The 13,509-nt window shown below is 34.0% G+C and overlaps 1 protein-coding gene across 1 annotated transcript in view; it reads left to right on the top strand.

The window, feature by feature from the left end:
- The window catches only part of LOC149777425 (huntingtin-interacting protein 1-like), a 134,581-nt gene extending 122,380 nt beyond the window's left edge, over positions 1 to 12,201 (top strand). The window contains 1 exon segment of the mRNA XM_089942046.1: positions 567 to 12,201. Within this exon segment, the coding sequence (XP_089798172.1) occupies positions 567 to 578 (12 nt within the window). The 3' untranslated portion in view covers positions 579 to 12,201.
- Positions 12,202 to 13,509: the final 1,308 nt, after the last annotated feature.

Below are 13,509 nucleotides of genomic sequence, written 5' to 3'. Positions count from 1 at the left end.
TTACAATAGTTTCAGGCCATTAATTATTTTTGCACATTTTTTTTAACTCTTTGGATTTATTTCATAAACACCTTGTTAGCTTAATTTAGCAAACATCATGTAGAGCAAATTAAATTATGTAGCCATATTGGTATGCATATGGGGGTCACCTAATTATATGTTTAGATTGTTTTAGCATTGTAATTTTTTTAACACATTTTTATATCTTTTTGAACAGAGACTTTATATAAAAAAAAAAAAACATGCTAGCATGAATAAGAAAAACTGCTTGAGGTAGACCAATGACAATTGATAGGCATATTTGCATGGATATGTAGATGACCTGTTATATGTTTATGTTGGTGCAGCAGTTTAAAACAGTTTCTATATTTATGAACTTTCTAGTACTTGGACCTTTTGGCTGAATCGGGGACATATCTGTTTTACAGACACAAATGAGTTTTCTTTCATCAGATACCAGTATTTTTAGGAGCATTTTAAAATTTAAAATATGTTGGTATATAAACAAGAAATGTTAATGTTATACTGTAGCAAATTATCTAATGGATATATCTGTATTTTTTCAGGGCAAAAGATGATGGATACACAAGAGGAATAAATGTCAAGTCAGAATGTTACCACTCACAGCAGGATTCTAAAACCATGCAGCTGCAGAAAGAAATCCATTAATTTATTTTTTAAATACTTCCATCATAGAATTGTAACATTATGTTAAATAATGGATATGTAGGTGTTCATACAGAAAGTTAGAATTAAATGCGGTTAATGAAATATATTGTAAAGGTGGAATTAAATGAGTAATACTTACATGTATAACCATTAATAGTTTTTTCTCTTGTTGAGCTGCTTTGCAGACATGAGATTGATGTGATATCATTTTAATTACTTAGCAGGCATGAGATTGATGTGATATCATTTTAATTACTTAGCAGACATGAGATTGATGTGATATCATTTAAATGCTTTGCTGACATGAGATTGATGTGATGACATCATATTAATTGCTTTGCAGACATGAAATTGAGGTGATGACATCATTTTAAGTGCTTTGCTGACATGAGATTGATGTGATGACATCATATTAATTACTTAGCAGACATGAGATTGATGTGATATCATTTAAATGCTTTGCAGACATGAGATTGATGTGCTGTCATTTTAATTGCTTTGCAGACATGAAATTGAGGTGATGACATCATTTTAAGTGCTTTGCTGACATGAGATTGATGTGATGACATCATATTAATTGCTTTGCAGACATGAGATTGATATGATAACATCAATTCTACTGCTTTGCAGACATAGATTGATATAATTTTAATTGCTTTGCAGACATGAAATTGAGGTGATGACATCATTTTAAGTGCTTTGCTGACATGAGATTGATTTGATGACATCATTTTAAGTACTTCGCAGACATGAGATTGATGCAAACATGCCAACCATTATGCTTTTGGCATAATCATTACAGTTGTTGTTTTTGCTAAATTACGCCTAACATGTAAATGTATTCAGATTACTCATTTTTGGTATATCCCCCCCAAAAACAAATTAGTAATTTGATTTCTCATTTTTATTAACATCCCATTAATCCCACAGACCATATTCTTGAAAAGACTTCTATGTAACTATGACATAAGAGTACACTTGTCCATAGACTTGCATGCACTTCCCTAACAGTATTATGTTCTATTTATAGTAACTGCCCTATTTCCAAAAAAACATACAGGTTTCTACTTTCAACTTTTGGCTTTGGTTTCTAATTATAGCAGCTGCATGGCTTAGGAGAGAACAGACTTGTTTTTTAACTTTTAATCTTTCCTTGCAGATTCTTTGTTCTAATTCATATCTGGTACATTACCAGTCTATAGGTATTTGGCACTAAAAGTAAGATTTATTCTAGTCAGCGCAAGTGTTAGAGCAAAAATATTTTTCAAATAATTTCACAGATGAATTAGGAAAAGATGGAAAACCGATTCCGAGATGAATTCATGAATTACACAAAAAACATTCCATTCTAGGGCGGTTTCATGCCCCTTGCAGGCTGTGTGGAAAGGATTTTAATATTGGTCATGGTGGTAAAACAAAGAAACCTTGAATTAGCTCATTTTACTCCAATACTAAGGTAATCTCTTTTTTACAGCAGAACTAAATTATGGACACAAATTTTATAAATGCAGAGGCATTACTTACCGAGTTCTTAATAGAACACGGACTACCCCTAGCGGTAGAAAACTACATTGGTCCTTTGTTCAAACTGATGTTTCCTGATTCCGAAATTGCAGAAAATATGCCTGTGCAAGAACGAAATCATCTAATATTGTTAGATGTTTAGCAGAAGAAACTTTACTTAAAATTGCAGAAGCCATGAAATTTGGTCTGTTTTGTATTGCAACAGACAGGAGTAGCGAATATGACAAAAAGTTGTACCCAGTCTGTGTAAGAGACTTTGACAACTAAAAGGGCAAAGTCAGAGTTCTCTTTTTTTATTACCAGAATTAACAGTAGATTCCACTAGAGAAAACATTTGTTAATTGCTTGATAATGCTTTGAATAAACATAAGTTGGCAGAAATGTATGGAGTTTTCAGCTGATACTGCTTCAGTGATGACTGGAATTCATAAAGAAGTTGCATTCTATATGTTTGAAAAATGTCTCCATCATTGTACAAATCAGGTTGTCTCTGTCATATGAAGCACCATGCTGCAGGAAATGCTGCTGATAAATTAGAAGAACTCCTGAAGTATCAAGTTCGCACTCCTCCTGACAAGGTACTTCATGCGGACAGAGTTGATTTTTTCATCTTATTTCCCAGCTAAAATACCCAATAATTGTAAGATATAAATTTCCTCTTTTTCGTCAGGTTATGAAAGGAATATTGGTTCTTTACTATTTTATTGCTGACTGAGAGATTGTTCAGTATTGTAAACCAAAAAAACTGAATTCAGATCCAGGCTCTGTAACCAAGCACTTAGTGCTCTACTGGTGTACAAAACTTCATAGTCTCAGCTGGTACAAAGTGTTTTGAAATGCAGTATAAGAGTTTGTTACTTTTTAAAGCTCAAAGTGTTATATACGAAGAAAACTTGAAGCAGTAATTGATGTTAAACATCCAGAGGGATAAATAAATCATTTTGTACATGTGCTTATTGAATTTTTATCATGTTAAATGTGAATTACTCCTTTTCTGCTTGGATTACTCTTTTTATCCACTTGGATTACACTTTTTCCTTGCCAGGGGTTGGCATGTATGTTGATGTGATGACACCATCTTAATTGCTTTGCAGACATGAGATTGATGTGATATATCATCATTTTAAATGCTAATAAAAGCATAAGGAAGCATGGTGGTCCATTGAAGTTTGACAAGAGATATTTCTTGGTTGTTGTTGTTGTTGTAAGGTTTAACGCCTCATTAATTAAGGTAAGATAAGATAAGAATTCTTTATTTCAGACTACTAAGTCCATACCTCTAAATTAAAATATAATTACAAAGTAAAAGGTTTGTAAACATAAAAGAACATATATATCATACGTACAAGTACACAGATACATCTTCAACAATTAACTTTGCCATGCATAGTTAAGAATGAAATTAAATGGCACATTTAAAGAGCAATTTGTTCCATCTTCTAATATGATGAGAATTTAAATGAATGTCATGGTTCCAAAGAGATATCAATATACAGTTCTTACTATTGGATATTCTTGTCATCATTGAGAATACATACTTTCTCATTACTTCATCAAAACTGAATATATTATCATTTACAAACATGGTGGAGGCACTGTTCCACCTAGGAAGACCTAATAGAAAATGAAGACTATTATTATAACCAATAACTAGTTTTCTTTTCATACATTCACTAAAGTTTGTCCACAGAGGAGCACAATACATAGTGCAGCAATAAGATTTGAATAACCTAATTTTGATATTTAATGAACAATTCTTAAATTTACGTAGAAGCATGTCTGTTCGAGTGCACAAAAACTGGTAATGTCTCATCATATCTTCATTATCCGACCGATTGGATTTCTGCTACTAGTATTCAGTAAAAAGTTGGCTGAAAGCCAGAACAAAAAATAATAGCTTGTTGATTCAAGCTTTTGTGTGTAGGATGGCAACACAAACCAGTGTGATTCAGCTGACTGGATAGATCACTTACACGTATAGGATGGCAGCACAAACCAGTGTGATTCAGCTGACTGGATAGATCACTTACACGTGTAGGATGGCAACACAAACCAGTGTGATTCAGCTGACTGGATAGATCACTTACACGTGTAGGATGGCAACACAAACCAGTGTGATTCAGCTGACTGGATAGATCACTTACACGTGTAAGATGGCAACACAAACCAGTGTGATTCAGCTGACAGGATAGATCACTTACATGTGTAGGATGGCAACACAAACCAGTGTGATTCAGCTGACTGGATAGATCACTTACACGTGTAGGATGGCAACACAAACCAGTGTGATTCAGCTGACTGGATAGATCACTTACACATGTAGCTAGTAAACATAAAACACACTGACTCAACAAACGAGAATATACTTAGTTGAATATAGAAATGACTTAAAATTCAAACAGAAAACTGTCGCTGTCTTAAAAATCTATGGCTGAGTCTCAGTCTTGAATACATGTACTCAACACATTCCTATCCACTAGTAAATAACTTTAAAAATGATGATCTAACATCTTTTACTGATGGAAACTACCGAAGGACAGGTACCGCGAAAAAGTACTGTAGTATGTACAACTGGAAGAAAATACTTCGGTAAAGCGGCATATAATGTTTGCTGTTGTTATGAGGGTTCATGCCATTTTTCAGCACAAGATATGCCAGCCAGTATAACTGGTAGAGGAAGAACCTGGGAAAACCCTGGAAAGAACTACTGATCCACAGGGAGCTACTGGCAAGCTTTCTCATATACCCACATTGGCCAGACCCAAGACTTGAACCCATGCAGACAGAGGTGTGACGACAGTGATCCGTAATTGAGAGTGCTTTAGACCACTTGACCACCCTCTATGATGTTTTTAATATGGTCTTTATTTTTACTATCCATTGCTATTAAAATAATATGAATAAAACGGAATTTATTAGTCATAACAAATAGTTTGTGAATTTATTATGGGTAGAGTGCTCTGAACTAGATGATGCTTATATGCAGTCTAGATCAAGGTAGATACAGTAAATTTACATCTTTTAGAAGTTGTCTACAAATTTTTCATAATGTTCTACAAGACTTTTTCAGGTTATTGTCTTTTGTACTTAATTTACCAAGTGTTCCATCATTTTTAAATATGCATGGTGTCTTTTTTCCAGTTAAAAGAAGTATTCGTTTGAAACTGCAGTTTTCATTTCTATGCAACATTTTTTATTCCAGTTTGAAAATCCAGATGTACTAGTGTATATTGGTCATTCAGCTGGGAAAAGCATTGACTTTGATTAGGCCACTGCATTACACTGCAGTTGTAGATGGGTCTGTACTGAGTGTATTGGGTGGGCTTTATGCATGGTACTGTACTGGCTATTGACTTTCAATCCCTTCAAAGATGATGTCATGCTTTGTACTTTCTGTTATTAAAAATAAAATTAATGTCAGTAATAAGACACTTGCTTTAACTTTTCTGGCTTTTTGACCTTTTGACCTTGAAATTCCAGTGAAGCTATGTAAAGAATCCAAGCAGATTTAATCCAAGCAAAGATTTAGAGGGGTTACTTCCCTTGTGATAATTTGATGGCATCTGTGCAGCACTTGAAACAATGCAGAATCATTTCAGTAGAAAATATTTGTCAAAGGTAATTGCTTAAATATTTTCTTAATATAATTTATGATTTTTATAAAGAATTAGACCTGTGTTGAGAGATAAAAGAATAAAATATTTGAAACATTTATCATTATGATTACATGTCTTTACAGGGATATATTTTGTTTGTTTATTTGATCAGATACAAAAGACATGACTATCAGTATCTTGCAAGTTAACTCCCTTTAATTTTTGTCAGTGTAGTATCATCAATATTTTCAATACATGATCATGTTAAGAGGTCTGTTATATTGTTTTAAACTTTAGTTGCTTTGCTGTAAAATGTTTTCTTTGCTTTTTTCTTATTTGCAAATTCATGTTTCTTGTTGGTATTGTAGTGAATTCATAGTTTTTACAAATTATTAACCAGTCACTATTTATTCATTGTTAATTTACAACAAATACACTTCTGTGAGATTTATTGATGGTTGCAGAAGTTGTACATGAACTGAAGGTACATTGTCTTGTTTATCAAGCCCATATTGGTGGTAAAGACAGACAAGGAGGTCACTTTTTAGGTGGCTTCTAAGTTCTTTGTCAAATAAACTTATGGTATGGTCATTCATTGTACATTGTACAGCTGTGAAGAATTATTTATTACCAGACTAAATGCCAATTTTATTTATCCAGTTTTGATCAGAATTGGAATATGTGCAAGATCTTTGTGGACATGTTCAGTAATGAGGAAAAATTAGGTGTAATAATGACATGATCTTGCATCTGACTGGCTAAGCTTGTTATCTATTTAGCAATTATTTTTCTCATCTGATTTTAATAAGACTTGCTAAACAAGTTAATATTATGAAGATCTTGGATGAAATCAGTGATGAGTGGGATCTGTGCATTATATTTATATTTATACCTTTATTTGTGGAAAGAATATTTATCGGACAGTAATAAAATAGGCAAACTTAACATATTATGTTTGGAGAAAGTTTACACTGGATTGCACAGACAAGCCTGCTTTGTCAACTCTTAGGAAAGACAGATGATCAGTATCTGCCCACTTTTAGTCCAGGTTTTTTATTTGAGCATAGATCCAACAGACCATGACCCTAATTTTGTTATATCCTACTAGGAATCTGGTAGAGCATATATTGTTACCCTTGTCCATCCATTTGTCCATTGTGTCCCTTCACCTGCTACACCTGGCATTAAAGTCATTTTTAGGATGGAAATTTGCGTTCCAAGATCACATTTTATTTTATTCTTTTGGTTACCAGTAAGAGGCATACATTTTAATTTATATCTTTGCAGTATTAATATATTGGTTCATATTTTTCGTACAATTGCAGCCTTGCTGGATCTACAGATCGCATGAATAGGGCTGATGAACATCCATGTTTTTTTGTTGTAAATACTCATTATTTCTTGCCAGTAAATAGACAGAATTAAGTAACCCATTAAGAATCAGTGTTAAAGCCTGTAAAAATGATATATTCTGCATCGGTCTCTGTATACATGTAAAACTGGGATATAATAGGATTACTATATCCCTAAACATGATATGCTAGGGTTTTTTGTCTTATCCACATTGGCAGTAATGGCAATATCATGTTTGGTTTGGTGTTTATGGCACAGCAACACAAATGGGCTATATAGTACCTAGGCATTTGGAATAACCTGTCTTGATCTACAGTGCAACACATTGGCCAACCTAAGTTGATCTATTGGTCAGATTAAAAAACATCTTTTTGGTCATGACTGCAGTACACTAACCACTTAACCAACATGGCTTCTGTGTCTATTACTTTATGACATGCGATAGGGCACATCAGGCCTATTTGACATCCCAAACCTGTAGGAGGTGTACATTAAGATTTGTGTTTTTTTTTGTTATAAACATCCCAAACCTGTAGGGGATGTACACAAAGATTCATTTTTTTAAATACATATCCAAACCTGTAGGGTGGTGTACATCATTATTTCTTTTTTCAAGTTGTGAATCTTCTGCATTAGCTGCTGTATTTTTAGTATCATAATACTGTTTATCACAAACCTCATGGTTGGTATGGTGTTCAGTATAGATATGTAATCTATATTTTCATTTTGGACACCTAGACTGTAAACTATTTAGGCATTTTCACCAATGTTGATATGCTGATAATCTCAGATGCACCAAATCTGATCTCGACTGCTGCGGTGGCCTAGTGGATATAGCGTCTGCCTCGGATGTGGGAGGTCGGGGTTCGATCCCCGGCCAAGTCATACCAGAGACTTACAAAAATGGTTCTAACAGCTGCCTTGCTTGGCACTCAGCATTAAGAAGTTAGTGTTAAGACTGGTTAACCTGGTGTCAGGATACTGTGACTGGGTGGGACATCATGCTACATGTCTGCGGCATAATGTCCCACTGCTAGACATCGCTATAAACTGCCACACTGTAGACATCTTAGCAATATGACTGAAAATTTGTTAAAGTTACGTTAAAAAATCCAAATCACACACACACACACACATACACACACCAAATCTGATCTCTGTAAATCCCACTTTATTATAGATTTTAGGCAGACTATGGATATTTGGAAAGCATAAAATTCCGTGTATGCAATAAATATAAAAATACATTCTATTTTATGTTGAGTTTTGAATAGGAAGTGATTTGATAAGACATACAAATATATCTTGATCTGATGTCCTCAGCATACCCATACCTGCCAACCTCCCAGACAGTCTTTATTTTTTGGAGGTTCTTTGCTTCAAGGTCTCAAAAATGGTCAATATATTTGATCTGACAGTTTGGCATACAATTGATAATGAGATATCTGCTTATGTAAGCATATAGAAAATTACTGAAAATTCAAATTTGAATAAAATGAAATAAAATATGTGTTGTAATACATTTTCAGGCAGAAAATGATTGGCAGACTTGGCATTGTCAGATATCACCACACACACAGACATGTAAACACATATAATTACAACTACAACAACATTAAATAAAATTAAAAAACACTTTTTTGTCTTTAAAATCCATTGGAATACGTCTTAACTAGATGTTATCTTTGCTGCTGTCAGTAGTTCATGGGGGGTAAGGGTGATGCAAGTGTCATTAGAGTTCATCTTGGCTTAGAAAATCATCTTTCTTCATCTTCGTTACTGTGTGGGAGTATGAAACAGTCAATGACCACAATATTTATAAACCACTATATATACTCACCTTTAAGGCGATTCAAGCGGCAATCAACAAAGATCCTGAGCCGCCATAGCATAATGCACATACAGATCAGGGTCTGTGCTGTTTGGTCTACTGATTACTCCTAACAAACTGCACAGACCCAGCTCTGCTGGCACATTATGCAGATAGCAGATCTGGTTCTGTGTAGTTTGCATTTGGACTTATAAGCAAGTATATATGGTAATCATGTTATCTATTCTTAGAATTGAGCTTTGCATTCACACATTGTCTCATTGCTGGGTGTTGTTGCTAGGATGATGGATATTGTACACTCCAGAATGACTTAGGGACAGACCATTTAGTTTTCTGTTACTGGGTTTGGGAGTTTTGGAAAAATACTTTGGCCTTCAAATAACTTGAAAAATATTCTTGCTCAGATTTGTAGAAAGAAAAGAACTAATAATAATCCATTTATACTGGTTATGGGCATGTATCATGGCGTCAAGAAATTCTTTTGGTTTGTAACTAAGATTACTGAGAATTGTGTTTTTGGAAACACAACCATGTATGTGGTTGTATGTTAAAAATCATATTTTCCACTAGGCATATATGTATATCATTTTTGCTGTATCCAGCTCTGAAGAAAACTCGCATGATTTTTGTATATGCCTGAAGATTTTTTTCTCTCTCATTGCATATTTGTAACATGATTCACAGCTGAGATAACAGTGTTCTGCAGAACTGGTTTGACTAATTTACAGAGATGAAAAGAGGAGGTTGATTATAATATTTGACAAGTTTGGTTTCATAATGTAGACTGTATGTTTCTTTCTGTGGGAATTTGTTTCATATTTATGCATATAAAATCATTGATATTTCTGTAAAGTAAAAATTATTATGGTATACATTAATCATTAATATGTTATAATTAGTTTATATCTTGTTTAAATCTACATGTGTATAATTCATCTTAAGATATTGTATTTTACCTGGCTTCCTGAAATACCTGTATTTTCTGGACATGTCCGGTAAATCAAAGGCTGTAAATACTTTGAGGATCCAGAATCTGTCATATGAGTTCTTAAATATCATTATCATCAACTTGTCTTTGATTTGTTCATACTTCCAGATAAATACCTTGACAAAGCAAAATTTAGCTGTCACCAAGTCTAGTTTGCGGATTGTTTCTTTGGCAGTCAGTCAGTAAAGATGTTGCTGACTAAAATTAATGGAAAGGTGACTAAGTGGGGTACATTGTTTTGTTTTTTTTGTTGGACAATCATTAGATGTGTACCTACCCAAGTCTGTTTGGTTATTGTATTTTAATAATTATTTCAACACTCCATAAGACACAAGACAGAACAGGTGTGTAAGCTCATCAAGTGGATTTATAAAAAAGAAATAACCATTGCATGATGACCAGAAGGTTTATACAGTAGACAGCATATCGGTCCCTCATGCCATGTGCAGTGTATTAGCACATGGTATGGTTAGAGAAAAACATGTGACTAGGCCCAGATTAAGAAAGAGAGATACTAGCAGTGAGGCATGATCAAATAAAACTTCACAACCAGGCTTTAATAGAAATGCCAGTTTTATATCTGATACATATTTTTTGGAGGTAACTAGTCAACTTGTTGTCAGTTAATAAATACTTTTTAAAACATTGGAGTGGAATAAAATACTGTTGGGGGTGAAATTCTGTAGTATAGTTTTATGAAAGAAAAAATGTTTTTTTTAGGAATAATTTGTTTAAAGGAAACCCTTAATCATGGAAGGATACTAATAGAACTAAAGTGGTTGCAAAACCAGAACTGAAAATATTATATTCCATTGCATTTAATAATTATATCGTGTTTTCTTTTTTACTGCAGCTTGTTACATCTCCTTTTAATGTTGTTATATTAAATTTTGCAACTATACTGCTGTCGTGTTAATGTTTGGGGAAAAAAAGTCTGGCAAGCGCCATTAGAATTTCAGAATTACTGTATATCATATGCTGTTTATAGTAATGTTCCTTCAGAAATCTTTAAGAATGACCTTTACATTGTATACTTTACACGAGTTCTGAATTGGACTAAGAAATTCGTAATATTTTGCTAGACTTTACAAACTCAGATGTTACATATACAGAGGTGTAAATGTTACGGGGAAAATATGTGCATTTTTGTTAAAAAATCTTTTAATTACCTCATTTTTGTAATTGATTTTAAAACTGTATATGGTCCATGTAGAATTTTAATATCATTGATATTTGAAGATTAGTTTTTCTTCTTTATATGGGAATAACGTTTGAAATAATGATTTAGGAAAATTCTGCTGAATACATTTCATGGAAACTAGAAGTTTACATTTATAGCAAACAGAGTAGTCTTAATTATTAATACCTAAATGTTTCATTATTTCCTATCATCAGCTAATTTTCCATACTTCTGATAATTAGCAGACTTGACACTTTCTCCAGTTGTGAGTTGAATGACTTGCAGGAATTTTTGAAGAGCCTTCACAAAAATGTATTTTGTGAAGGCAATTGCTGGTAGTATCCAAAACTAAATGGTAGGTCTGTTTGATCAACTTTTGACCCTTTTTTATAGGAGAAAAATGTGAGAAATGGTGTTGCTGATGTGGGTGGTGGCAGCATTGCATCAGCTGGAAGTTAAATCTTTTGAGCAAACCCATAACTCAAATAAAGGCAGTAAATAATGTTTCACTGAACCTTGTTAGTAATTCTTTATTGGTATGCTCATTCCCGTATTTATTTGTGGATAAATTTGGACAGGTGGATGGAGAAAGTAGTTTTCGACCTTTTAAACATACTGTGATATGTTTAGCTGATTATGATCCTGGTTTGGATCAGCTTAAAATTGCAACTTTTGCAGTTATTTTCAAGCCTCATTTAGAAATTTGTTTGAAACTTCAGTTCCAAGAAAGCATGCTGAAGGACCTGGCAACTGTTTAGCAAATCATGACCAGTATTGTGAAGTCACTAGCAGCTTTCAAGCCAATGTTTCAATTGTTTTTTTCATGCATTTTTTCACTTTACATTTTGTGAAGAAAACTTGTATTTTAATGCAATGTTAAAATAATACAAAATCAATGTCATTAACTCTTCTGTCAGTATTTATTATTATTTTCCAGCTATTATTGTATCATTGTGATTTTTCAATCAGCTGTCAGTTCATTATGTATTGAATGTTTATTCTAATTATGAATGGATGATATTCACACCTTATTTTGATGCCATAAATATACATATTTGAATTGTCTTTTTCTCTCTTTTTATACCCATGCCACCTGTCTCATAGTTTCTCCCCATATATTTGGCTTGACTTGGGACATAAAATGTGCATTCATCAATTTGTCCATCTGCATGTCACAGAATTTTGACAGTCGTTATACCCTGCAGAAAATAATGATTTTGGGGTGGTGTGTGAGTGTTGGCACCTGAATCGGCCACTCTGATGGTAACTGTGTGCCAACCTCTTTATGATTTGGGGGTGGGGTGTGAGTGTTGGTACCTGAAATGGCATATCTGATGGTAACTGTGTGCCAACCTTTTTATGATTTGTGGGTGGGGTGTGAGTGTTGGTACCTGAATCGGCATCTCTGATGGTAACTGTGTGCCAACCTCTTTATGATTTGGGGGTGGGGTGTGTGTGTTGGTACCTGAATCAGCCTCTCTGATGGTAACTGTGTGCCACCCTCTTTTTATATGAAACTTTACATTTATGGATCACAGTTATCATGACACGTTTACATAAGGACTTTACGATGTGGCACATGTCATGTTTACATCATGATTCCATGGTGTGGCATGTGTCACACTTAAACCAAGACTTGAAGTGTAGCAGATGTCACATTTCCATCAGGACTCAAGGGTGTGGCACATGTCACAAACGGAAACTGAGAAGAGATAGAGATGAAATTTAGTATGTCTCATGATGGGAGGGTCACAGTCCTGCTAGCAAGTTTGGGGTCAGGGGTAAGGTACTCATTTGTTGTGTCTTGGTTGTAACTTTGAAGCTAAGGCATTGATGTGGAACTTCTTAGCTTTTGAAACAAAATGTTTTGGGGATTCATTGCATATTGATTTCAAGGTCATGGAAGTTCAATGGTTGGTAAATATTTTTGTGCAATGGCTGAAATGTAGAGATACTGAGATGAAACCTAGATTACCAGTACCAGTAATTGTACATCATGACTTGAAATTCTTATATTAGTGGTAGAGACAGTGAGGTGAAACCTAGAATACCATTACTTGTACATCATGATTTGATATTCTTATATTAGTGGTAGAGACAGTGAGGTAAAACCTAGAATACCAGTACTTGTACATCATGACTTGACATTCTAATATTACTGGTAGAGAGAGTGGGGTAGAACCTAGAATACCAGTACTTGTACATCATGACTTGACATTCTGATATTACTGGTAGAGAGAGTGGGGTAGAACCTAGAATACCAGTACTTGTACATCATGACTTGACATTCTTATATTACTGGTAGAGAGAGTGGGGTAGAACCTAGAATACCAGTACTTGTACATCATGACTTGACATTCTGATATTA

This window comes from Sinohyriopsis cumingii, chromosome 18, assembly GCF_028554795.1.
Source record: "Sinohyriopsis cumingii isolate HCF-2022 chromosome 18, ASM2855479v2, whole genome shotgun sequence".
NCBI lineage: Eukaryota > Metazoa > Mollusca > Bivalvia > Unionida > Unionidae > Sinohyriopsis > Sinohyriopsis cumingii.
The sequence above is the reverse complement of the archived record's forward strand: the minus strand, read 5'-3'. Positions and strand labels throughout refer to the sequence as shown.